The sequence below is a fragment of the Micropterus dolomieu genome, linkage group LG12, assembly GCF_021292245.1.
Source record: "Micropterus dolomieu isolate WLL.071019.BEF.003 ecotype Adirondacks linkage group LG12, ASM2129224v1, whole genome shotgun sequence".
In the NCBI taxonomy this organism is placed as follows: Eukaryota; Metazoa; Chordata; class Actinopteri; order Centrarchiformes; family Centrarchidae; genus Micropterus; species Micropterus dolomieu.
Genome location: NC_060161.1, coordinates 10,445,902 through 10,469,333, shown reverse-complemented (window position 1 = coordinate 10,469,333; position 23,432 = coordinate 10,445,902). Strand labels below are relative to the sequence as shown.

The 23,432-nt window shown below is 38.9% G+C and overlaps 2 protein-coding genes across 2 annotated transcripts; both read left to right on the top strand.

Annotated features, from left to right (window-relative positions):
- The first annotated feature begins 3,449 nt into the window (after positions 1 to 3,449).
- Positions 3,450 to 8,184, top strand: LOC123980281 (leucine-rich repeats and immunoglobulin-like domains protein 1). The gene is made up of 5 exons (XM_046064570.1): positions 3,450 to 3,523; positions 3,926 to 4,285; positions 4,573 to 4,680; positions 7,045 to 7,151; positions 7,969 to 8,184. The coding sequence occupies exons 1-5, from the start codon at positions 3,466 to 3,468 to the stop codon at positions 8,032 to 8,034; spliced, it is 699 nt and encodes a 232-aa protein (XP_045920526.1). The 5' UTR covers positions 3,450 to 3,465; the 3' UTR covers positions 8,035 to 8,184.
- Positions 8,185 to 8,390: 206 nt separating this feature from the next.
- On the top strand, positions 8,391 to 11,413 carry LOC123980283 (protein S100-P-like). The gene is made up of 2 exons (XM_046064573.1): positions 8,391 to 10,385; positions 11,169 to 11,413. Exons 1-2 carry the CDS (start codon positions 10,089 to 10,091, stop codon positions 11,307 to 11,309), a joined length of 438 nt encoding a protein of 145 aa, XP_045920529.1. The 5' UTR covers positions 8,391 to 10,088; the 3' UTR covers positions 11,310 to 11,413.
- The last annotated feature ends 12,019 nt before the right edge of the window (positions 11,414 to 23,432 follow it).

The following is a 23,432-nucleotide window of genomic DNA, read 5'->3' as shown; positions in this document are numbered from 1 at the left end:
CTTAAAATATGTTGAAAAGGTCTTAAAAAGGTATTGAATTTTACTTCAGGAGTCCTGTATATACCCTGAATTATCATGTTAGGTGGGTTTCCATCTATCTGTTTTCAATTTGGCCATAACCCTTGGGAGAGGTGGAAAAGTTGGTGTATCAATTCAAAAAATGCAATGGAGACAGACGCAGAAAATAAATCGTGACATTTATGAAGCATGTGACTTCACTAAAGCTTCTGCTCCCCAGATCTGTGTGGAGCAATGAGACTGTAACCTTCCTCACATTAACAGATCAAACTAACACGGCTGACATATTTCCATCATGTTTTCTACATTGTTTGATGCTTGACTGAAGCGTTTTTAATTACATTATCTCTTTGTGCCCTTTTCTACAATTGTATGATGGAACCTGACTGGAGCTTTAGTGCCACCTACTGCTGATCTCGCTGAACCTACTTTTTGAATAACGGGTGGATGGAAACATGCATACCTCTGAAAAGCCTACATATTGTTATTAATGCCCTCATCACCTTCACACTGGACTACTGCACCTCTTTACATTCTGACATCAGTCTCTCTATTCTGTTTAAAGCTCATTCAAAATGTGGCTGCCAGAGTGTTAACTGATATCTTAAAGGAAAGAACAGAGGTTGTGGTTTTGTACACCTCTGAGAAATACAAAAATAAAGGTGGTGTGTGTATGGAGGCTGGGTGGGTGTGAAGTGTTTGGGTATAGAAAAATGTCAGTAGTTGTGTTAGTGGTAGATCAATGTGGATAAATAAAGCTGTAAGCAGTCCACTTCTCACCTCTCTTTTCACCATCACCTTGAAGAATAAATGTTAAGGACTGTTCAACTCTGACCCTTTTCCCGATCTTATTTGACTTTATTTTATCCCTTTTATTTTATTGTATTTTACTGATTTTATATTAATTTTTCATGCTCTTATCTTGTTTTTTTGTATTATTCTTTACACTTGTTAAAGCACTTTGTAACTTGTTTTTGAAAAGTGCTCTACAAATAAGGATTATTATTATTATTATTATCATTATAAATAGCCCAAAAATCGGATCCAGGGAGATACCTCTTTAACTGTTGTTGGAGGAAAAGGTTCTGCCATCACAGTTACAGCCAGACAGAACACAGATGACAGCACAGCTGGGTGTAAGTGATTAAATATCCAACATAATAAAGTGTTACATCGACAATGACTCGGTGACCAGCATTCCAAAATCAACACGTGTCACCTTGTATGAGTGGCTGATATTTAGGATTAAAAAATGTGGCATGTAGCTAACACTATAAATCTGCACTGTGAGATGTGTCTTGCTGCTTTTATTTTATATACATATATTTATTTTATTTATATATATATGTATTTTATTGATATATTTTTATATTTAGATCTCTGTGGTAAAGATTGGACAAAATTCCACAAATGCGTAAACAGGAAGTCACAAATGTAAGGTGACCTACAAATTGACAGGAAATGATTGTCAAATGTGCAAAAACTATCCACAAATGTGTAAATGACACTGTGTATGTGAAATTTAAATTTGTGTGGACAGTAAATTGTACATATTTGCAAATTGCACTATATTTTTGTGGATATGATTTTACACAACACACATGTAAAAATACATATTTGTAGACAGTGAAATATTTGCGCATCATAGCACACATTTGTGGATTGTTTTCTGTGGGTTACAAATATTAAAGTCGAATACAATCTTCCATAGAAATCAACAATAAGCTCCTGCTGACGTTGAGCAGTAGGCTTTTCTCTGTGTTCCTCTCTGCAAATTGTTGATTTCCTCCCGATATGAAGTCTCATCATTGTTTGAAATCTGTCTCTCTCCATGTTGGGGTTTGCAGTCGTAGGTGCACAGTGTAAACAGGAGGGGGCTGAGCACACAGTCCACAGTTAACAGATTATATCCCCTTTGTTTAATTTGTACAAAAACAAAAGTAGAAATGCCAATTCGCTTCATTTTACAGGGGGTTATGTGCCGGACATTTGTTTCTTTTGGATGGAGCCAGGCTAGGTTTCCCCTTGTCTCCAGTCTTCATGTAAGCTAGCCTGGCACCGACATTACCCTCAATGCAAGATGTGCTATGCTAGTATTGGCTAATAGCCAAGCTGCATGCCTAAAGCAGAGATGAGCAACAGGCTACAGAGGTGGGGCATTTGAAGCACTCAATCTAACCCTAACCCTAATCTTGTGTGTCCCTCGCATGCATACCTTTGATACATGGTAGCTATAGTCTTTGGAACCAAAAGCAGTCTGGATTTTGTTTGAGGGGGGCACATAGTTGCAGACTTTGAAAACCCTAGGACCTCATTTGTAAATAGATTTCTACTTGAACTTTGTTTTAAGATCATTCCCAACGGTGTGCTTACATTAAATTCATAGAAGATATTGATGATAAAAAAAAACCTTACTTATGCAGGTTCTAAGAAGCCAATTTGTAACTTACGCACATGTGATCTATACATCTCAAATGAACTTAAAATTGACGGCACCTGCCATGGACCAAAAGAGAAAAGCAAACTTTTTGGAAGACAAGCTTGTGATAATGGTAGAGAAGACTGAAGCCAGGCAACACGTGTATAAATCTTTAAACCTCTCCTCCCTAAATGTGCAATAGCATTTTATAAAGGAAGACACCTTAAACTCTACACAGTAAATCAAGTCTAGACTTTGCTTAAAAAAAAAAATTTCACATCAAAGTCAGGTTTGATAAATAACTACTTACATGTGGTTTTCTGTGTAAGTCATACTTAAGATCAAAATTGAGTGTAGGTCTGTTTTATTAATGAGGCCCCTGGCATACACAGCGTTTGTGTGAACAACATGAATTTTCTAAACACATTGGACGCATTGAAGGGTCTGGTTTGGAGACTCCTAGTGGTAGTACTAAACAGATACTATTACAGACAGAATTACACTGCAGCTACTATAAAGAAACATAAAATAAAATATACCATGTAAACTTGGGACTGGGTCTAGGATTAGAAATGGAGCAAGGACTAGCAAACATTCAAATTTCAATAAAAATGAAAATATTGTTATTACTGCTTCTCTACTCTACATTTAATTTGTTAGTGACCTTTTTCAGTATTTCTGTGTTGGAGTAAAATAAACGGGGAGCCATTGTGAGAACATAGAAAGAGAAAATACTTGTGAATCTCACCTACAGTTTTTATTATACATCAACTATGGCTTCTTTCTTTCTGAAGGAGGAAGGAACAGAAGCTGTGGTTTTTCACACTGCAGATATATAGAACACTGAAGAGAACACGATGCCCATTATGTGCGTGCGTGTGTGCGTGTGTGTGTGTGTGTGTGTGTGTGTGTGTCTGTGTGTGTGTGTGTGTGTGTGTGTGTGTGTGTGTGTGTGTGTGTGTGTGTGGTAGGAAGGACTTCGAGCAGCTGTAAATAGTCAGTATTCAGCGGTGAATCAGTGTGGAAAGATGAAGCTTCTACTCAGCAGTCTGCTACTCTCCTCTCTCTGTGCCCTCTCATCTTGGAGTAAGTAAAAACACAACAACTTATTATCACATCTGTTTCATTGACAACTGCATGCTTATGTTAATGCTATGGTAAATGTCTCAGGATTTCAACGGTTTAAATATTTTCACCTTATAAATGTATAAAGAGAAATTGACACTGACAAACAATGTGACCAGTAGTATAATAATAATAAATAATAAATATAATAATACTTTATTGTTGGTGTGACATAATCACGTTATTTGTTTTTTTCGCATAAATCTGCTTAAGTCACTGTGATGGATTTTAAACTATGTCTATATAACACATATCCTATGATTTTGTATGACAAATACTCACAACATTTAGTTTCTGAAATGATACAGTATGGACGGTGTTGTGATGAACTACCAAATCATGCATCACTCTGTCTGTTCATAGGTGTTTCTTCAGGCACACTTGTTGTTACCCAGAGTCCTGATGTCTCTGTCATGGAGGGGGAGAGAGTGAACATCACCTGCTGCTGGACAGGGGGGTTTGAAAGAATGAGAATTAGTTGGCTGAAAAATCAAACAGAAATAAAGACGGAGACATTTGAGTCGAAGAATTACTCTCAAGGATCTCTGAGAAAGGAGACATCTGGCTGCTCAGACTTGATCTTTACTAATATCAAAAGAGAGGATGCAGGGAGATACACCTGCAGGATGACTGTGGAGATACCACTTTTAGAAGTGGCTGAAGGAAATGGCACTTACATCACAGTTACAGACAGAGACAGATCAAAGATCAACCCAGCAGCAGGTAGGTAACAAAACACCAACAGCTTGACAGTGTTGCATTAAGTCTTTGACTAATATCTTGGTTTGCAAATGGAAGGAGCTAATAATGAAGCGTATTCAGAATGAGGTCTGGTTTGTTCAGATGTCGTGCTTGCTTGTTTTATACTTTATACATAAACGACTAATTTTTTTTTGCAAAGTTGTAAAATCATCTGTAATTCACACACAAATCACATTTTACGTTGTTTTATGTAACAAAAACTTCAGTCCTAGTCAGCTTTGCAATATTTGTGTTTAATTTTTTTCCAGGTTCTCACAGCAATCTTCCACCATATCCCGTGATAATTTCCCTGGCTGTAGTGGGCCCGTTGCTCATCATCACTCTCGTGTATTTCTGCATTCTGCGAAAGAGACATGGTAAAATCAGAAACTCAATTGATGCACTGTCCCTGGTTAAAATGTTTAGTTCACCAAAATGACCACAAAAACAACCATATTTTCGTTTTTTACCTCTAGTGGTATCTAGTCATGCAGATAGCATTTTGAAAGAACATTGAAAACTGACATTAAAAAAATCAAAAACAGTGATTCTGTAATTCAGGATAATCTACATGCTGTCAAAAGTTTTTAAGTTTTGATAGGGCTCAGAGTAACTAGGACATTGTTTCTTTAAGGAGATGTTGCTGTTGATTTTTAGAATGCAATTTATGTAATTACATGTAAATAATGTAATGTATTTTGAATGCTCTGAATGCCACTCACTTCAGAGTTCTTGGGATTGCAGCAGAAATGTCAGAGCTGGACATGACGGCTAGTTAAAAAATTTTATTTTTGTATTTTGGGTAAACTGAGCCTTAATACTGTAGACCATAGACTCATCACATTATTTATTCTAGGACACCAAGAACAAATTATAGTGCTTTAGCTCATTACAGAGCTTTGGTTGCAGAGATAATCTTCTACAGTTTCAGTGAGAAACAAGAGTAAAAAATCTTGGAATATTGAATATATTGAATATTGGGGCTCAGAGACACAGGAATTTTGAGAAATATGATTGTAAGGTTGATAGCTTTAATTCTTAGTGTGAAACAGCAAAATAGTGATAACTAGTATCCAAAAAATTCTCTGAAAGAGCTGTATAGGCTTAAAAGAGGAGAAAATTTAGACAACACAATTAATACAAGATTCAATCATAAGCAACAGTGTGTTTTAAACAATTTTAAGATCAGCGATACAGTTTAGCAAACCTATAATTCTATAGACATTAACAGAGAAGCGACTTATTTTGTTAAGTTAACAGAGGAGTAAATTAAAAAAACTTTTGACCATTAGGGAATTGATGCTAAACCTCACTATGCTTTAAAGATGACCAATAGGATCTTAAAATAAACTCTTTAAATCTCATTAACCATTTTCTTTTTGGAAGTGCAAAACACTGTCATACCTTCATCCATCAGACACAGACATTAGAACATTAAAATGTAGAGTCGTGTTTCTGGCAAGCTAACAAATGCATGTCCACTATTCACTCTACTTTAACCTCTGTTTTGGTCTCTACCTCTCAGGAAAATATCTGACTCTTTAGCAGCAAAATATTCCACCATGTTCACCAGCTAGTTGCTAATATTTTCTGCTGTTGGACAGGTATTGTACAGTGGGTTCATCAGGGCTTTTTCATTGAAAACAGCTGCCGGCTGCATCTGGAAACAACGCTGACGAGCGCTTAAAGTGATCCATAAATCCATGATTAGAACAGCGCTGAACTTTCATTCATTGGCCCTGGTGAAAATTGTTGCAGCTGAAGTTGAAAAACTGAGAGAATAGTTTGACTGTGTAGAAGGACCTCAAACAATAATACCGATAACCATTTCTAGATAAAACAAAAATTACGCCGACGTGCTGATTTTGAGTCTTATTCTGGAGATGACAATAAGCCTAGAAAAACGTGTTATTTCATCCTGCATTTCTGCGGTGAAATGTGTTTGACTCCTCCACATCCAGCAGATCTGTCATTTCTGTACCTACTTAGTACACCTCAAAGTTAAGACAAAACCACTCAGTTTGGTCGCTGGCTGCTTGGTCATCTGACGTAGCTAATCCATGTAATCATCAGCACAACAACGTGACAATACATTTTGTCCTCTGCATTACCAGTGTCAGACATTCACTTTTTTCTCCCAGCATGAAATCAAAACGATATTAACATCATATTTTTTTCAACTGTCTATCTACTACATAACATGAGCTGACGGCAGCCTGCAAACATTGCTGACAGTTATCAAAAACTTGGATGATGTGTTTACCCGTCACAGTATGCCAGTTTTTTTTCATGTATGCACAGGCAATTATAAGGTGTCTTTATACATTTGGCATTTCAAGGTTTTAATGTACAAAAAAATGACAGCTCTATGGGTGTAACTGTAGTAGTTTTTCAGGGGAAATGGTAGTAATAACACAGCGCCACATGTCTGTTAGCAGTGCAATACAATGAACTTCCTGCAGTACTTTTGTTGGCTTCAGGCCCCCATAACTGTGAATAGGTGTAGAAAATGGAAGATACCTACAACTACAAGGCTAATACTATTGCTACGTATTAGTGATAGTATTAGACTTGCAGTTTCAACAATAGCAGTAATAGTACCAGAAGCAAAAGCAAATGGCGATAGAGACTAGAATACCCAGCTAGGTTAAAATAAAGCTTATGTGTGCCACTTTTATCATGACAGTATTTTGAGCAACAATCCTATTAATTATTTGTGTGTGTGTGTGTGTGGTCCACAGGTTCATCACAAGCAGCCAGGGTGATCTATGAGGTTCCCCATATTGACTCTGAGGAGGCAGACATGGACAAACACAGCACCAGCTCCTCCAGAGGCTCTTCTCAGTGGGTGAGGACAATTGTTTCAAGTCTACTAAGACACTCTTTGCCAAGATCAAATAGTGGGAGGAGAAGAGAAACCACCGTTTATAAAATTGGTGTGTGTTTAGTATGTTAATGTAGTCTCTTCGACCACTCAAAGCGCTTTTACACTACATCTGCATTCACCAGTCACACACATTCATACACTGAGTAACAAGTGCTCAAACGGAAAGTAACATTCACACACATTCACACACTGGGGGAGCCAAGGATTGAACTGCCGACCTTCCGATTAACGGCCAACCCGCTCTACTTCCTGTGCCACAGCCACCCCCGCATTACAGACCCAGATGTTTCTATGTTTCGCAGCATCTTACATGGACAGCTTTGATTACAATTTCAACCTATATAGAGAAACATTTCATTACGGTAAATTCAAGACTCAAGATATCGTACCATCTGTTGGCACATGCTGCATACTGCTATACTGTGTGTCTGCACACTCTTTAATCCCCACAAGTCACAAAAAACAGTGTCTTTCACTGTAAAATATAGCAAAAAACACATGTAGGATGTAATACAGTGCAAATATCAAACAGTTAAGTTTTAATTTGTACAGTTGTACTTAAAGCGGTAAATTCCAGTGTTGAGACATTATTATTATGAAATATAACTGACATCCTGTTTCTGACTAATCGTGCCTATTGCTCACGCCTACTCAGTTTTAGTGTTCACATTAGCAAAGGTCCTCTATTGACCTTTGCCATTGTGTTACTCTTATTGATGGAGGATGTACTGCTACACTGTGCTTGCACTAACTGTTTTTATCTCTCTGTGTCTTTCAGTGTCAGGTACCAGTGTATGAATCCGTCGATTACTTTGAACGTGTGGAGACCAAAGAATGTGGATGAGGGTTTGCTCAGTACACAGTATTTTCCTTCCCTGCTTTTCTGCATGTACTGTACATATTGTACATTCACTTACTGACCTTTACCTGAACTATGTAAATGCTTTTATGGGTGTAAATATTTTGTATTTTTCTATAAACTAAGTCTAATCCATCCTTGTGGTCTAAGTTAATTTCAGTGACCAGGTGTGTGTGTGTTTAGAGACAGGTTTCCTTGTATCAGACTTAATGTAGCTGCTTTTTGTTTTTGACAACTGCTGCCAGCTAATCAGTGGTCCACACCAGTGATTGATTCTATAGCAGCTGTGCAGGTTTCACAATGACTTCAGATCATGATCAAGACGCTGAGTGGAAACTGTGGTGTTACGTGGGGTCGCTGCACTATAGGTCAATGACAGGAAGTGGAAACAGCATTTGTGACGGTAGTAGCTCCTCTCTAATCTTCTTGTGTACATTTTTGACACAGAAAGCTGATTTAGAGCGTCTGAAATGTTAGATACTGAGTAGTGGAGAAGCATTTTGCTGAGAAATATTTTACTGTCATTCATCTCTCTTAACATATGTGCTCTGCATTTCAGGTTATCTGTTCATTTTCTAAAATTTCCTTTTACCATGTTGGTAAAATGCTAATTCTGATCAACTATGACCAAATCTGGGAGATAAAAACAGAAAGGAGGTCAAATTGAGCTAACATCAAATTAGTTAAAAACTTGTTTTGTCTTGCCTACAGTTCCAGTATCACAGGCGTTATTTTTAGCAGCAGCATTTACACGGCCCACAGCTGCTTCAGAATTTTTAGAAATATCATGCAGTCGCAATTGCACAACTCTGGGGAGGCCTTTAGTTCGACATGACAGTGAAGACACGTCGTGGGAAACGATCTAGAATCTTTCGCGACACCAGAGCGCCGAGGAAGTCAGCAAGAGAAGGGTAGATTTAACAAGCTAAACTTAAGTTGGATTGAAAAATCCTGGAGGAAACTGGATAGCACTGTGATCTTTGTGACACAGATGATTTTGGTGTCACATTACCTGTGGTTATGAGAAAGTCATGATGTTAAGTAAGTATGAACACATACCAGCCTACTGTGTGCCTGGAAGTTTCTTGACTCAGTGAGTCAGCCAGTTTCAGGCTGCTAAAGAGGGTGAGAGGCTACAGAAAGACACTCCTTCACTCATGGGAACAGAACATCTTACAGTATACTACCCCTTACCTGCCCACCAGATGTATAACCATACTCGTGCGACCTGCAAAAGGTGTTAACCACCACACAACTTGACTACTACTCTCACACTTTCTTTATCTTGCAAAAATTCACCCCTGTTAACCGCGTCCGTGTGAAACATTAACACTGTGCATTGCTTTTGCTATAATGCACATAATTTGGATCTTTGCTCAAACCAGTGATGGTACAGCATGTTAAGTGAGACGCTACATTTCTTATATCATTTAACCACGTTTGGAACACGTGGGGTAACAGTGCTATAGTTCCTGTAACATTTCATTCAGTCCACCTCCTTGAATGCGTCCTGCATGCTAGAGCTGCGATATGTGGAGTATTTCATAATGGTTCTTCCTTATTGTGCTTCACTTAATCTAATGGACCCAGAGCAGCTCTGCAACTTTGTTGAGTTGTTGGTTGTACAACCTGAGAAATGCCTTTTATACAGTACATCTTACATTTACTGACACAGCAGTGTTTCCAGGAAACCAGAACACGGTACATATGTCCACCCTTACACAACACCACTGACAAACACACCCTGCAGCAGAGGCAGTGAAACTGGATTTAAACAGGTTTCAGTATCATCTGGGGATGATGCCCTAAGGGACCTCAAGCACAGCCTTTATTTGTTCAGAAAGGTCGGTATGATTTACTTCATCTCAAATTAAACGCATCACTGTTTCTATTGCTTTTGTGGTTCAGTTAATAAAAACACCACCCCTTAAATCAATAAGTAAATGATTAATGTCCTGGGCGTTGTAGGACTGAGGTTGTATTGACAGTTGGAACCGCCACCAAGATCAAACACTTTAGCTGGTTCAACCTGTTCTTTTATGCATGTGTATTATCACCGGTCCCAACCCCATTTTTCTGAAGGTATAAAAAGACTTGCCTCCCTCATCTTCCACTTCCAACACATCTACTGCTCTGTCGACCTGTGTTGGTCTTCTATTTTCTTTTTTACCGTCTTAACCACCTCTCAAGAAGCCACCATGACCCAGATAGAGACAGCCATGGCCATCCTGATGAGGACCTTTGATACATATGCTGCCAGTGAGGGCAGTAAGGACACCCTAAGCAAAGCCGAGGTCAAGATTTTGCTGGAGAAGGAGCTGCCCGCGCTGCTCAAGGTACGTACAGACCCCCTGGGGAAGGATAACTGTGCTGACCAGGGTGGTGACAGCACTGAGACCTGCTTAATGAGGCTCATGTGCACATACTTTTAATATTATCCTCTAAACTTCGCACATGTGGCATAGCATGAGGTCAGCGTTAAGTTGAGGCCACCATTACTGAAAATACATTCACTTATGGTGTTAAAACTTATTTTTCCTGTCTAATTCAACACATCACACTGATGCTAAAACAGGTCAAACATTTTTTACCTTCATGGCCTAAAAATATTTGTGGTTTCCAGTTTTGGTGGTTACTTTGGAGCTGCACGTAAACATTTGAACAATGAATTGAACAATGTCACATTATCTGTGGATACTTAATAAGTGAATACATGCTAGCCTGATGGGCACCTATTGATTGCCAAGAAGCTTCTTAAGAGACTTGGCACAGTGAGTCAGCCGGTTTCAGACTGATAAAAAGTGTTTAAGCTATAGAAAGACACTCCTGCATACCTGCTGTACAACCACTGATATAACCTGCAATGTTTTGTTAAGGTGGATTTTGCATTATTTAACCAGTTGTCAACATTAAGTTATTACTATTTCTGTATATATTTTAGATACCTATCTTGAACTCGAACAATACACTTTTCATACTAAGTCTTCTAAATGTGGCTGGAGACAGGGACTGATCAGGAAAATGTATAAAAAATGTAGTTCAGCATTCACAATTGCATATACGGTACTAGCATGTACTATTGTAACAATATCCAAAAAACTGATTGTTGGTTTGTGCAGGCAGCAAAGAACCAAGAAGAGGTTAACAAGCTGCTGAAGAGTCTGGATTTTAACGGAGACTCTGAGGTCGACTTCAGCGAATTTGTGGTGCTGGTCGCTGCTCTCACCTGCGCCTGCCACGACCGCTGTCCCAAGAAGTGAGCAGAGCGACTGCACTGTGGGCTGGGGCCGAATATGGCCAACGACAACATATAATCCCTGTTTGTTTTCTGTAATGTCTGAATAAAATGATTTGTTTACCGGTCTGCTGTTGGAAATGTCTGGTAAGAATATGGTGAGGAAACTATAATAGAAATAACACAAATGCTAATGATGCTTGGTGAAATTAAAGAATTAATGCTCTGCTTTGGATGGACAACTGCATACACCCTCTCAACTCAGAGTCCATTGCGTGACCAAAAAAAAAAAAGTAGTAATCAAGATTATATATGGTCTGGTTTTGGTTCCTTAAAATGTAGTTCCTTAAAACTTTTAGAGGCTTTCTAGTGTTTTCCCATAAGTGACAAAATGATTGATATACATACAAAACAAAACAACACAAAAAACGTCTTAATAAAAAGATGCAAAGCATAGAAATTGACAGCAGCCGGAAATAACTGAGACAAAGAAAAAGAAGTGCACTGTGAGTTTAACTTGGAAATGCAAGTTCACCTGCAACCTTCCTACTCACAAATAAATAAAAATACATAAAGTTGATCTAACTACAGTGTTCTAGTTGTCGCAACGTTGTTTTTTTTTAGTTGATTGAACTTTTTATAACTCGTTGCAACTTCAGACTAGTTTAAACAAATAATTGTTTTAATTTGTTTTTCAACACAAGACAACTTCTCTTAACTAGTCCAGCCACATAGTGTGAGAGATGGTGAACTAAAGGAAATGGTTTTAAGCCGCTGTAGCAGGTGGTCAAGTAGCCTCACTGATGTTGGAACTATCAGTAGACTTCCTGTCTAAGTAGGACAGGGGGGCATGCATGTGAAACTAAAAGTTCAAAATCTTCTTTCTTGACAAATGTTTTTTCCATGTTTTCACTTCACTTGAGGATTAGACGACATTCATTAGTTGAGAAAATACTACCAGCTTTGGTTTGATGAAACCATCTCAAGGTTTTCACCAAAAGATGACATTGTGTATAGATACAAGGGCCTCAACAGACAGCTGAGTGTTTTAAATCTCAGAGAGCATCTAGCCCTTGCAAGACGCCTGCAGAGGAAGAGGACCCTTGCAAAATCTCAAGCGAGTGGTCAAAGCCGTGGCTTTTTATCTAACACAACAGTATCAGCCACACGCAAAGTATGTCGCTCCTTCACAAACAGCGACTTGTAAACATCTTAGCGGTCACAGAGTTATTTGTAACTCAATTAGGTGAAAAAAGTCAACAGCAAGACAACAACAGGAAGTGTATCAAGACCACATCAAATTCAAGTAGAGGGGACGTTACTCAACGGCTCTAAAATGTAAACTGATATTCCGCATTAAGCCTGACTGGGGTTGATATCTGGCCTGCGCTGTATTTACACCTGATTTGAACAGTGTCTTTGAGTTTTCATTATACAAGCATCAAAATTGTTGTGCAATACTTACGTACGCCCACTCATTCTCTCTTACAGTTTTTCTCAGTCGCTTTGGTGCATTTCTCGAATCATCCTTAACATTTGCAAAACAGTAAGTGCATTTCTCGAAACAGGTAGTACAAGCAGCACAACACAGTGGTTTACCTGCAAAAGCCCGTAACTCGCTCAAAATTCTTAGTCTATCTCTCAAAAGCAAACCTTTATGTCAATGAACTTGTCAGTGCCATCAGAACGACAAGTCCTTGTGTCTCGTTTATGAGCAAGCAAGTCAAAATGTTTAGCCATTTTGTCAATATAACAATGATTGAAAATGCACAAGGCTGCACTTTTTTCTATGGCATGTATCACTTTCACAGGTACAAAGTTATACATTGCAGGAGAGAGGACAGGAATCACAGGTATGCTTTTACTGATAACAGAGCATGTCTTTGTAATACAGAAAAAAAAGAGACAGGACTGTTGCATGGGATACACCCCTTTGGCTGATGTTCTGGTCTGTTGTATCACAGATTCTCTTCCACATCAAAACAGATATCTTCATCAATTCAGGACACATTTACAAAAAAATTCTAATAGACATGTATAGAATGTCTGTCTATACATTCATATATATATATATATATATATATATATATATATATATATATATATACATATATATTATGGAAGCCCTAATTAAATATTTTTTTACTCCATTTTCCTGTGATAATGGGATAATTTTCTCATGATTTCGAGATAACCATAATGATAATTATAGGCTGGTTTATTGAATCATTGGTTAGCTCACTTGTTGGGCACAGGGCTAACAGTCTTAAGGTTGTGTGATCAATCCTCACTAATGACTAAATTTTAATTTTTTTAATTTTTCATAATCCTCTTCCATAAAGTTCTTATGAAAAGACTGTTTCACATGCTCACATTACTGTAAAGCACGTGCATTCCAGCATTTGGTCCACATCCATCAACCTATGGACTTTTTATTTCCCCATCATTTCCATCCATCCATCCATCCATCCATCGTCAACCGCTTTTCCTGTGAACAGGGATGGTCTGAGTGTTGCTATTGCTATGTTTTTGCTGTCTATTCTTATTTTGTTTATGGTCCATAAGAAACAACATTTCGTTTAGCTATATACTTGTAGGCAAAGGATATGAATAAAGGATTTTAACATTGATTTTGGATAACATGTTCAACCATTTTGCATGTAGTGACTAATGCAATGAACTTCTGCCTTGAGACTGGTATAATACATTGTGATCAGCATGACATAAGCAATTGATAATTTAGGAAACAGCAGACAATTGTACATAATCATTTGCATCAGCGTGTCAAATCATTTGCAATTTGTTCAGAACAATGAGAAAGTGCCGAGATGATGTGGAGGTTGAACAATTAGTTTTGAGAATTTCAATTCTGATCTGAGACATGCACCAAAGTGACTTAGAAAAACTGTATTATACTGAGGACTCATTAGAACCAGATGCAAGTCAATGTTGATGAAATTTATCAATTACAGGTATTTAACTGTATGTGTCCTTGGGATGTGTGACGTGAAACATTGGAGACACATAACAAGAAACAACAGCATGTGGTGAAAATACAACAACAAAAAACAAGAAACATTTGAAAAATTAAAACAAGGTAGGACACAAAAGAAATTGAATATTAAATGTAAATGCTTTGAATTTATCAAAAATAAATAGATAAAAGAAAGGGGGAATGATAGAGAAATAAATAAATAAATGAAGCAGAGCTAAAAATAAAAAGCAACATATGTTCCTTCCTCCTCTCTCCCCTCCCTCTTTCGTTTGCGTCATTTTTCAAAGTTTTGTGAATGAGGAGCCTCAGTCGGCCCGGGGAGGGAGCTGGCTGATGGAGGCCACCTCAAACAACCGCCAGACCCAATGGGAGTGGATCTGTCCCTGTGTTTGAACGTTCATTTCTTTGTTATTTGTTTTTTTTCGTCTTCTTTTTTGCCTTTTCCTTCCCTTTCCTTCCTCCCCCCTTCTCCTTCAATGAAAGACGGAAAGGGAGGGTAGGGAGTATCAACTAGGGATCAAGGTGAGGCAGAAAAAGATGAACAAAGGAAACAAACAAATAAAAAACACTAAGGCGGATGAATAAACAAATAAATACATAATAGAATGAATGAATAAATTAATGAAAAACTGAATAAATAGTGGTTTGGTTTACAGGGATTGGAATTAAACAGCGTTAACGGATGGTATACAGTGGGGAGAACAAGTATTTGATACATGATTTTATCATGGCTACACTTCAACTGTGAGAGACGGAATCTAAAACAAAAATCCAGAAAATCACATATCAAAAGATCAATCAGATCTACCAGTGCAGCCATTGAAGTGTTGAACGTTAATTGTTTAAGAAATAACATTACGTTTATTCATTTAGCTGATGCTTTTATCCAAAGGGACTTACAATTGCTATACATGTCAGAGGTCACCCGCCTCTGGAGCAACTAGGGGTTAAGTGTCTTGCTCAGGTGGATGTGTCACAGTGGGGAACTGAACCCCGGTCTCTCCAAAAGAACGCATCTCATCCACTACACCATCACCACCATAAGGAAGGAATCTGCGAAGACAGCTGTTCTGTGATCTCCGTTATCCATTTTCAATCCAACGGATTAGCCTGCTAATTGCTATTGCTAACGGTTCTAAAGCTAAAACAAACGGTGAGGCGGTGATCAAGCTGTCTTTTAAAACCCCCTCTGTGATACTTTCTGTCTTTAGGTCAGGTCAACGCTCTATTAGCCCACCGGGTAGCCCTGGCCAAGTGACACACTTTCTCCTGCTGGGACAGTTGTGTAATTAGAGAACGCCTGTGCTGCCCTCTAGTGGCAGATCCACTCTCACTTTCATGAACCTGTGTTGAAAACGGGATTTCTAACAGGAAAAAAAAAAAGAGGTTTGGTCTTTATCATTAGTGCCATCATGAATCACTACTGCTGTCCTGAACGAGTCACCTTGTCTGGATTCACGGCTTCCCTTTTCTGTGAGACTGCTGTTGATTTGACTGCAAGTCCAAGTCCTCACGGGGCTGTTTGTGAAATGTGGCTGGCCTGTAATCGGCTTGCAAGGTCATTAGGCTTAGACTCGCTCTCTCTCGCTCTCTCTCTCTCTCTCTCTCTCTCTGTCCAGGGCATTATAAAGGCTTATGGGGATTAGGTGTCCAGAGTGGAGGGGATGTGGCTCTGCAGTCAGGAGATACAGGTGGGAAGATAAGAAGTGTGGTGGGGTGAGGAGTTTAGCCTAACATATTTTGTAGCGTATGTGTTCTCTATTTCTACATCTTATGTTTTTTTGTTAATCTTTTTATATTTATCTTATCATATGTACTTCCTAGAGTGCTGCTTTATAGCTTAAACCAAGGCAAAACCACGAGTCAGAAGATGATTTTTAATTTCCTGCCCCTTAAAATATTTTAAAATTCAGCAACATGACAATGACATCTATATAGTGAAATACACTATATATAATAGTGTATTTCACTGTCTGCTTTTTTACCTTTTGTTGTTTCATTGTATGTGCTGGCAGATATTGGGGATCAATAAAGTACAACCTTAACTATGATTATACAAACAGAAATCTATGTATTTCTGTTGTTTTAAGAAGACAACTCCACATATTGTGGCTAAAATTGACCAAATTGTTGTTTTTACTTACATACTTACAGGTAAACTTGTGTGGGCAGCAGCGGCATTTGCTCTGCTCTACTCTGTCCCGTCAACAACTGATGGGAACATTAACTGCTGCTCAGAATGAATGGGCTGTTCACAAGCTAATGCACAAAATCATAAAATTATCATTTTGTTTCATTCTGTTCCATTCTTTCGAAACTATGACGATTAAACTTGCTTATTTGTGACTTTATTAACTCAGATTGTCGTCCCATGATTCAGCTCTAGCCAGCATAGCTCATGTTCTGTGTCACACTCTAATTGCTCCCCGGAATAAAACAAACTAGGAACAACAATCATATTGTTACACAGTAACAAAACACAATAACAATCAAAAGTGTTAAATCCTACTTAACACTCATGTTACATTTTAATTTTTCACTTTTTAATACATTTGAAAGTAATGATTGTACCTACCCACAGCAATCAAGCAACGGCTTCTTCTGGGCTACGGCAACAAGACTTGGACAAACCACATGCAACCCACAAGTTAGTTAAGATTATGATTACATTTACTAATGATAATACAGGACGGCAGTGTGTGGTTGCTTGTGTAGCATAGCCCATTATTTATATTTTTAGACCAATATATTGGGGGGACATGTTGAGCATGTAAGAATATTGGGGGTATGTGTCCAATAAATATTGTAATTACGGCCCTGGCTTACACTGTTGCTACCACTATCTACCGTATTGTAGGTTGTCAACTCTCTGAAGAACCCCATGGAACCTGGTCAAAAGCAAGTAAATGGACCTTAAAAGAGTTACCGCAGATATGTGTCCCCAAAGTCAAGAATGAATCGCAAAGCTCAGCCTTTATTAGTCATAACAAATAGCCTTATTGATTGTTATAATCATTCCATCACTTCACTGCAGGAATTATGCACCAATATCCATTTATTCACAACTTATTGACATTAATGACGATACGTTATTAATTATTAATATAGGAATTATAAAGATTCCTAACTTGGAACAATCTTCTGGGGAATTCAAACCTTGTAAACTCAGATGAAAAGCACAATTTTTGGTGATATAATTTTAAATTAATTTCAATGCTAAGTATTCCTTGTGGTATTTCTTTGCTTCCATATAAAGAATTAGCAAATGGTTTAATAACATCATATCAATCCTCTTCCAATGGTTTGCTGTATTTTAAACACGTTATACACATTACCCATATATTATTCCTATACTATTTGCAGGCGGTACTTTCTCTACTGAAAAAAACTACTTATTTCAATACTGTAAATGAGTAGGTCTCCACTTCAACAAGACAAAGAATTCTGATAAATAAATGATAATCTATGAATTGAAGAGAGGCACTGTCTAGGTGTATTCATAGTTTGTTTTTTTTAAAGCACAGTTTCATTTTACTACTGATAACATTGGAGCAGATGTCTTCCCATAGGCTTGCATCTCCAACCGTGTGTGGATGCAAGGTATTTATGGTCAGAGGTTTAAACCAAATACTTGGTCCATGTGAGGAGTTATGGCAGTTATGAATACCTCATTCTGTTTTAAAGCCACGCTTCTCTGGTCATATGAGCTGCCAGGGTGTCCGGCTCATCTCGTGGCCTGACGTTCAGCAGGAGAAACACGATGAACACACTGCTGTTCTTTGTCTCTAAACTTTAGCTGAGTGTGTTTTCTCATCTTGTAGGCGTAACAGAGCGTCACTGGGTTTCACTGAAGGACCAAAGTACATCTGGTGTCACTGAAAGGCTCTTTGACACATGATTGTTTGACTCATGGGTTGTTTGAATATTGATGATGTCAACTTTCAAGCTGTGATGTGTCATTAGAGGTAAACATAGAGACTGTTTAAAATACGACTTTCAGATTGTGGTCAACAACAGGAAAACAACACCAATCAACACCAAATGCAAAAAACAATGGGGACTTAGCTTTATGGAACATTTTAGCATCTTTCAGCTAATTGTTTTGACTCCACGTAACTTTAATCTTTTGTTTTTTTCTCGCTGCTCTCATCAACCTTGTTTCCAGGTGCAGCAAGCAGCTGTTCTCAGCAAAAAAGTTCTGATATACCCCAGGGGTGAAAGAAAACCTCATCATCCTGTACAGCCTACATCCTATTTTGTCTTTAATTAGTTGTACAAATGTCTTTATCACTGTGAAACCATGACACAACAAATGTTGAGGATGTTAAATTGCCTCCTGCCACCTACATAGGAAAAAAATCCCATTACAAATTTTTAAGTCATGCAGCATGGGTAGGGTAGGAATTTGGGTAAACAGCATTACTAATCTTGAAACCTTTTTTATGTGATACTATCCTGGAGTAGATACACAGAATAATTGTTTAGTTACAAATCTGCTAGATTTGAATCCAGGTCTTCAATATGCTGAATTGAAAAGTAGGCCAACAGAAGAAAATGTACTTAGCAAACACAGTGACATCTGGCGATCTATAAAACGTGTAGCAGAACCACCACACCTCGCTGATACTGATAGTTCTATATCATTCTTTCTGACTGCCAGACACTGTGCTTAGCACTGAAAGTCATCTGTCCTGGTTGAGTATTTAATATCAATAAAGTCACATGTAACCTGGGATGACACAGGGCATGGTCGGTGGTTCGATCCCTGGCTCCCCCTGGTTGCGTGTCGAAGTGTCCTTGGGCAAGATACTGAACCCCGATTTGCCCCTGGCGGCTGTTCCGCCAGTGTATGAATGTGTGTGAATGCTAGTTTCCGTTTGAGCACTTAGGCTCAGTCTATGAATGTGTGTGACTGGTGAATGCAGATGTAGTGTAAAAGCGCTTTGAGTGGTCGAAAAGACTAGAAAGGCGCTATACAAGTACGGAGCATTTACATTTAGTGTAAATCAGCCCATGTCATAATGAACGATTTCCCTTGTAATCTGCAAAAGCAGGTTAAATTTAAGTAAGAAGATAGCCGTTATGTTACGTTAAAGAGGGACGTTATTCGCTCCCCCATTGTTTTATCGGTGTCAAACTGGTGTCTTGTTATTAAGAGAGGGAGCTTTTTTGACTTGACTTTCAGAAACTCACCCTGAGCTCTGTAACTAACGAGTGATTCCACTCCCGAGTATCTTATTCTCCGGGGGAAAAAATTATAAACCTAACTGAAAAATAAGTAAAGCCAACCAGAAACACATCATTGTCACCACTGCATGCTCCCGCCGCTAGCTACTGGTGATACATACCTGTCTAACACTAAATGCATGAACTGCAGTATCATGCTGCGGGAACTGAAGCTGGCCCGACTAGCTGAAGTCCAGCTTCTTCCATCTGGTGTAGCTTCAGATGCGTGGAGTGGGCATAGTTGCCCCACCCCTGAAGTTGCCCGACCTAGGAAAAGTGGACTGTCTGGCAGCTTAGGTCGACACACTAGCCTCAGAGTTTGCTGAAATTGATCGGTTTGCTCCTTAACCTTGAGCCAGACGGGGCGGCTGAAATCAGGGTGGACAGCCCCCTGTCCCCACGAGGATGGGATGTCCTGTCTACGGGGGCTTACTGTTGCCAGTTCTGTGAGGGTAGACCTGGACAGGGAGAAGTAGAGGCTTCCGCCCACTTTTCCGACACCTGCTGCCCAAGCCAAAGTAAAGTCAGTGGGACTTATAACGCTGGCATGCTTGGATGAAGCGCCAATGCAGTTTTTAGTCAGGTCCCACGACAGGCTGCTTTTTCTGTGCTGCTGTCCCAGCCATTCATTAGAGGATGTGTCTCTGGTCATGTCATTGGCAAAGCGTGAGTGAGCATCACGCCTTGTCGGTGAGTGGCCTAACGTATCATTCTTTCCAAAGAGGTTGGCTCCAGCCCACCTTCTTCAGGTCATTGTTGCCCACAGGATGAAGCAGCTGATTCGGCAGCACTGCTCTGCCATGTGAGGGCCTTTGAGTTCTTTGTCACTCAAAATCCTGGTGAGAAGATTCATTAATTTCACAGTGGGCTCATCATGTAATCATTGTATTTGTCAGACAAAATGGAGAGAGTAAAATTGTCAGGGAAATGATTTAGTGTAGTTTTATGACTTAAAAATCTTTAAAATGGCTCTTTAAATTACTACAGTCAAAACCACATGAGACGTGTCTTTATACCAGAAATAGTTGCTGAGTGAGGCTTCATACTTATGCATGACTGCAATTACTTATGTGTCAATCTTGTATTTCAAAAGAGGAGGAGACCATGCAAGAATAATTTGCCAAATGATGCTGATGGGGACGTCATTACCCTTTACCTTCAAACCCAAGTCCAACCTGTTGACCGTGTATGTAGACTGGAGGTTTATGTACCGGCAAACAAACAGTTGCCAGGACAACATACCATACATACATACCATAGTTCCTCAAATACCATGCATTCCTTTCAACTTAATGTCACAGAGGCGTTTTCTATCAAACAGGATTCTGGTATCTGTATGCTTTAAAGATTAAAGTCCTGTCTCCATTGCTGAATACTGGTTTATGAACACAGCTTAGCAATGCTGTCTGTCTCTGCCAGGTGCATAGCCCAAACTACTGGACTCTGTACGTAGGCATTCTCAATGGGCCCCTCCCATCAACCCCATTTATTCATTCTAATATCTTTGTATGAGGCTCCTGTATAATCAGTCCCCTTCCACCCCCCAGTCCTACGCCCCTGGTCTCCACCGTGTGATTCGTTGCGCTGTCAACTTGACGCAGAAGCTCTGAAAGGCTCTAAAGTCTGATAGTGATGGGAAAGAAACACAAACAGCCCTCATTCATACCAGACAGTAGTGTCAACACTGCTCTTACGTTGGGTTGCAGTGTTTTTAGGGCAATAAAATAAATATTTGGTTTCACTTTCAATTTTGTCTGGCACAGATGAAGATTACATAATGAGCCCATGCTTTCAGAAACAGGATTTGAAAGTGCCACAGTGCATGTAGTCACATTTCATTTGATGAACATTTGGGTGTAGAATGTGTTTGAGATACTTACATGTCCCTAAGCAAGACACTGAACCCCTAGCTGCTCCGGAGGCGTCCAGCCTCAGACATATATAGCAGTTGTAAGTGGATTTGGATAAAAGTGTCAGCTTAATAAATGTAATGTAATATAATGATCAAATAGAGCAAACAACAAAGTCTAGGGCGGAAGAGATTGTTTCCCTTAACTCCAGGTGATACATTTACTTTAGATTGGGTTCAGCTCCTTTAAAAGTATATTGTCTGGTATGCAGGCTCTGATCAAAGAGTGCAAACAACAAAGTGAGTGGCTGAAGAGAAAAAGAAACAAAACTGTCCAGGCTCTGTTTGACTGGGAGCACTTTGTAAACCTGCCAAACCAACTATCAGCAATCATTCATCTTGTGCAGACAGCAGACAGGCTGTGAGGCCATGCTATTTGCATTGAGAGCACATTCATACCTGTACTGTGTTGATAACAGGCTCTCAGTGACTGTGACCGCATGATTTAATCCACATTTCCCTGCTTTTACAGCCACTTGCCTGTGACTTAAGTAAAACCAGCAGTGTTTGTGCTCTGCCCTGATGCAAACAGGCCTGCTCTCTGTCTTCACACACACACACACGTACACAGAAAAACACATGACAAGGAGATTTTGTTCTGTTTTATTGTCAGCAGCCCTACAGAGAAGTCCTTCAGCACAGACACGTTTACACATTGTCTCGGCCTTACATCACCATCAGCCAGCAAGTGTCTGAATTCATCCAAAGCCGAGAAACCCTTTAATGCTCCCAACTCCCTCAGGATTTCTTTCACTACATGAAGTTTGACATCAGCTGTTACTTCAACACATTTTAAAATGAGTAGTTGAAATTCCTGGACATCCTGTAGGGTAGACAATTATTGCCTCAGTTGTGTTGTTTTGCCATACAAAATGGGATATTGCTCCTTATGCAATGATTAAAGGTGCTTCAATTAGGGTAGTAATAAAACTAAATCTGGTAATCATTTTACTAGTGGCTTTGTGGAATTAGGCTATAGACAAAGATCAATCACCCTAAGCCATCAGACTGATTGACCTGCTGATTGATCTCTCTGCTGGAGTAATAATTGAGTCACAGCGAAATCGACCTCTTCAGATCATGTGCTAATGAGTTCTTCTGAACAAAGTTGACCTTTCACATGAGTGTAACCAGTAGACAAAGTATGTGTCAGGCTGCAAAGTCAAATACCTACTACAGAAAGAACTCAGTGACCCACTGTAGAAGTATGTGCTGGTGTGACACTCTTTATTGCTGCAGTAAACCATAACACACTTAGTCTAGATGGAAACTAAGTGATTGGAAAGTTGTGTGAAAGGCAGGTGTCTTCTGGAAATTACGTGAATGAAATCATGATAGCCTTGACAAAGATATTTTACTTATGTACTGGAATAAAAATAGTTCGCCCCCTGTGATACAAAAGTTTTCTTCTATTTATATGTAATAAAATGTGTAATAAATGTGATTTATGTCAATCGTTAAGTCTTTAGGCTCTTTCATAATAAAGAGTTAATGAACTGTGTATGAATACATGATTTTTTTATTGTGTTAAGTGTTTCTGTGGGCATTGTATGCCTTTATTAGACAGACAACAGCAGTATCAGCACGTTGCTAATGAAGCTAACTATGTGAATTTGCTAATCCCCCTACTCTGTACTGTGCAATACAGTCCCCTCTAGTGCCCTTGTTACCCTACCTCTGCTATCCTTCTGCTTTATGAACTCGTTAAGTGGGGGAGGGGCTAGCCAATGTAACACCTTAAAAGTTATCTACAATTTTTAAAAACTATCTAAACTGAATAGATAGTATCTTTTTAATTATATGACAGTGATTATAGCTATTGACCTTTCTATCAAGAGTTTTTATTGTCTGTTTGTACAGTGACTCAATTGGTTTCAGAGTTGTAGTGCGTTCGTTTGAGACCAGCTATGGGAAAAGATCATAGCATGCATAAAGAGGTTGGCTGCCTCTGTTGTTAAATATGGTCTGATATGTCTAAAATTAGCCAAATTAAATTTAATCATGAAATTTTATACCTG

What these genes read in the sequence shown, in the direction of transcription:
- LOC123980281 (XM_046064570.1), top strand. Translation starts at nt 3,466, where the DNA reads ATGAAGCTTCTACTCAGCAGTCTGCTACTCTCCTCTCTCTGTGCCCTC. An exon ending in AAAGATCAACCCAGCAGCAG is followed by an intron (nt 4,286 to 4,572) that starts GTAGGTAACAAA and finishes ATTTTTTTCCAG; the next exon opens with GTTCTCACAGCAATCTTCCA. An exon ending in CCAGAGGCTCTTCTCAGTGG is followed by an intron (nt 7,152 to 7,968) that starts GTGAGGACAATT and finishes TGTGTCTTTCAG; the next exon opens with TGTCAGGTACCAGTGTATGA.
- LOC123980283 (XM_046064573.1), top strand. Translation starts at nt 10,089, where the DNA reads ATGCATGTGTATTATCACCGGTCCCAACCCCATTTTTCTGAAGGTATA. An exon ending in AGCTGCCCGCGCTGCTCAAG is followed by an intron (nt 10,386 to 11,168) that starts GTACGTACAGAC and finishes TGGTTTGTGCAG; the next exon opens with GCAGCAAAGAACCAAGAAGA.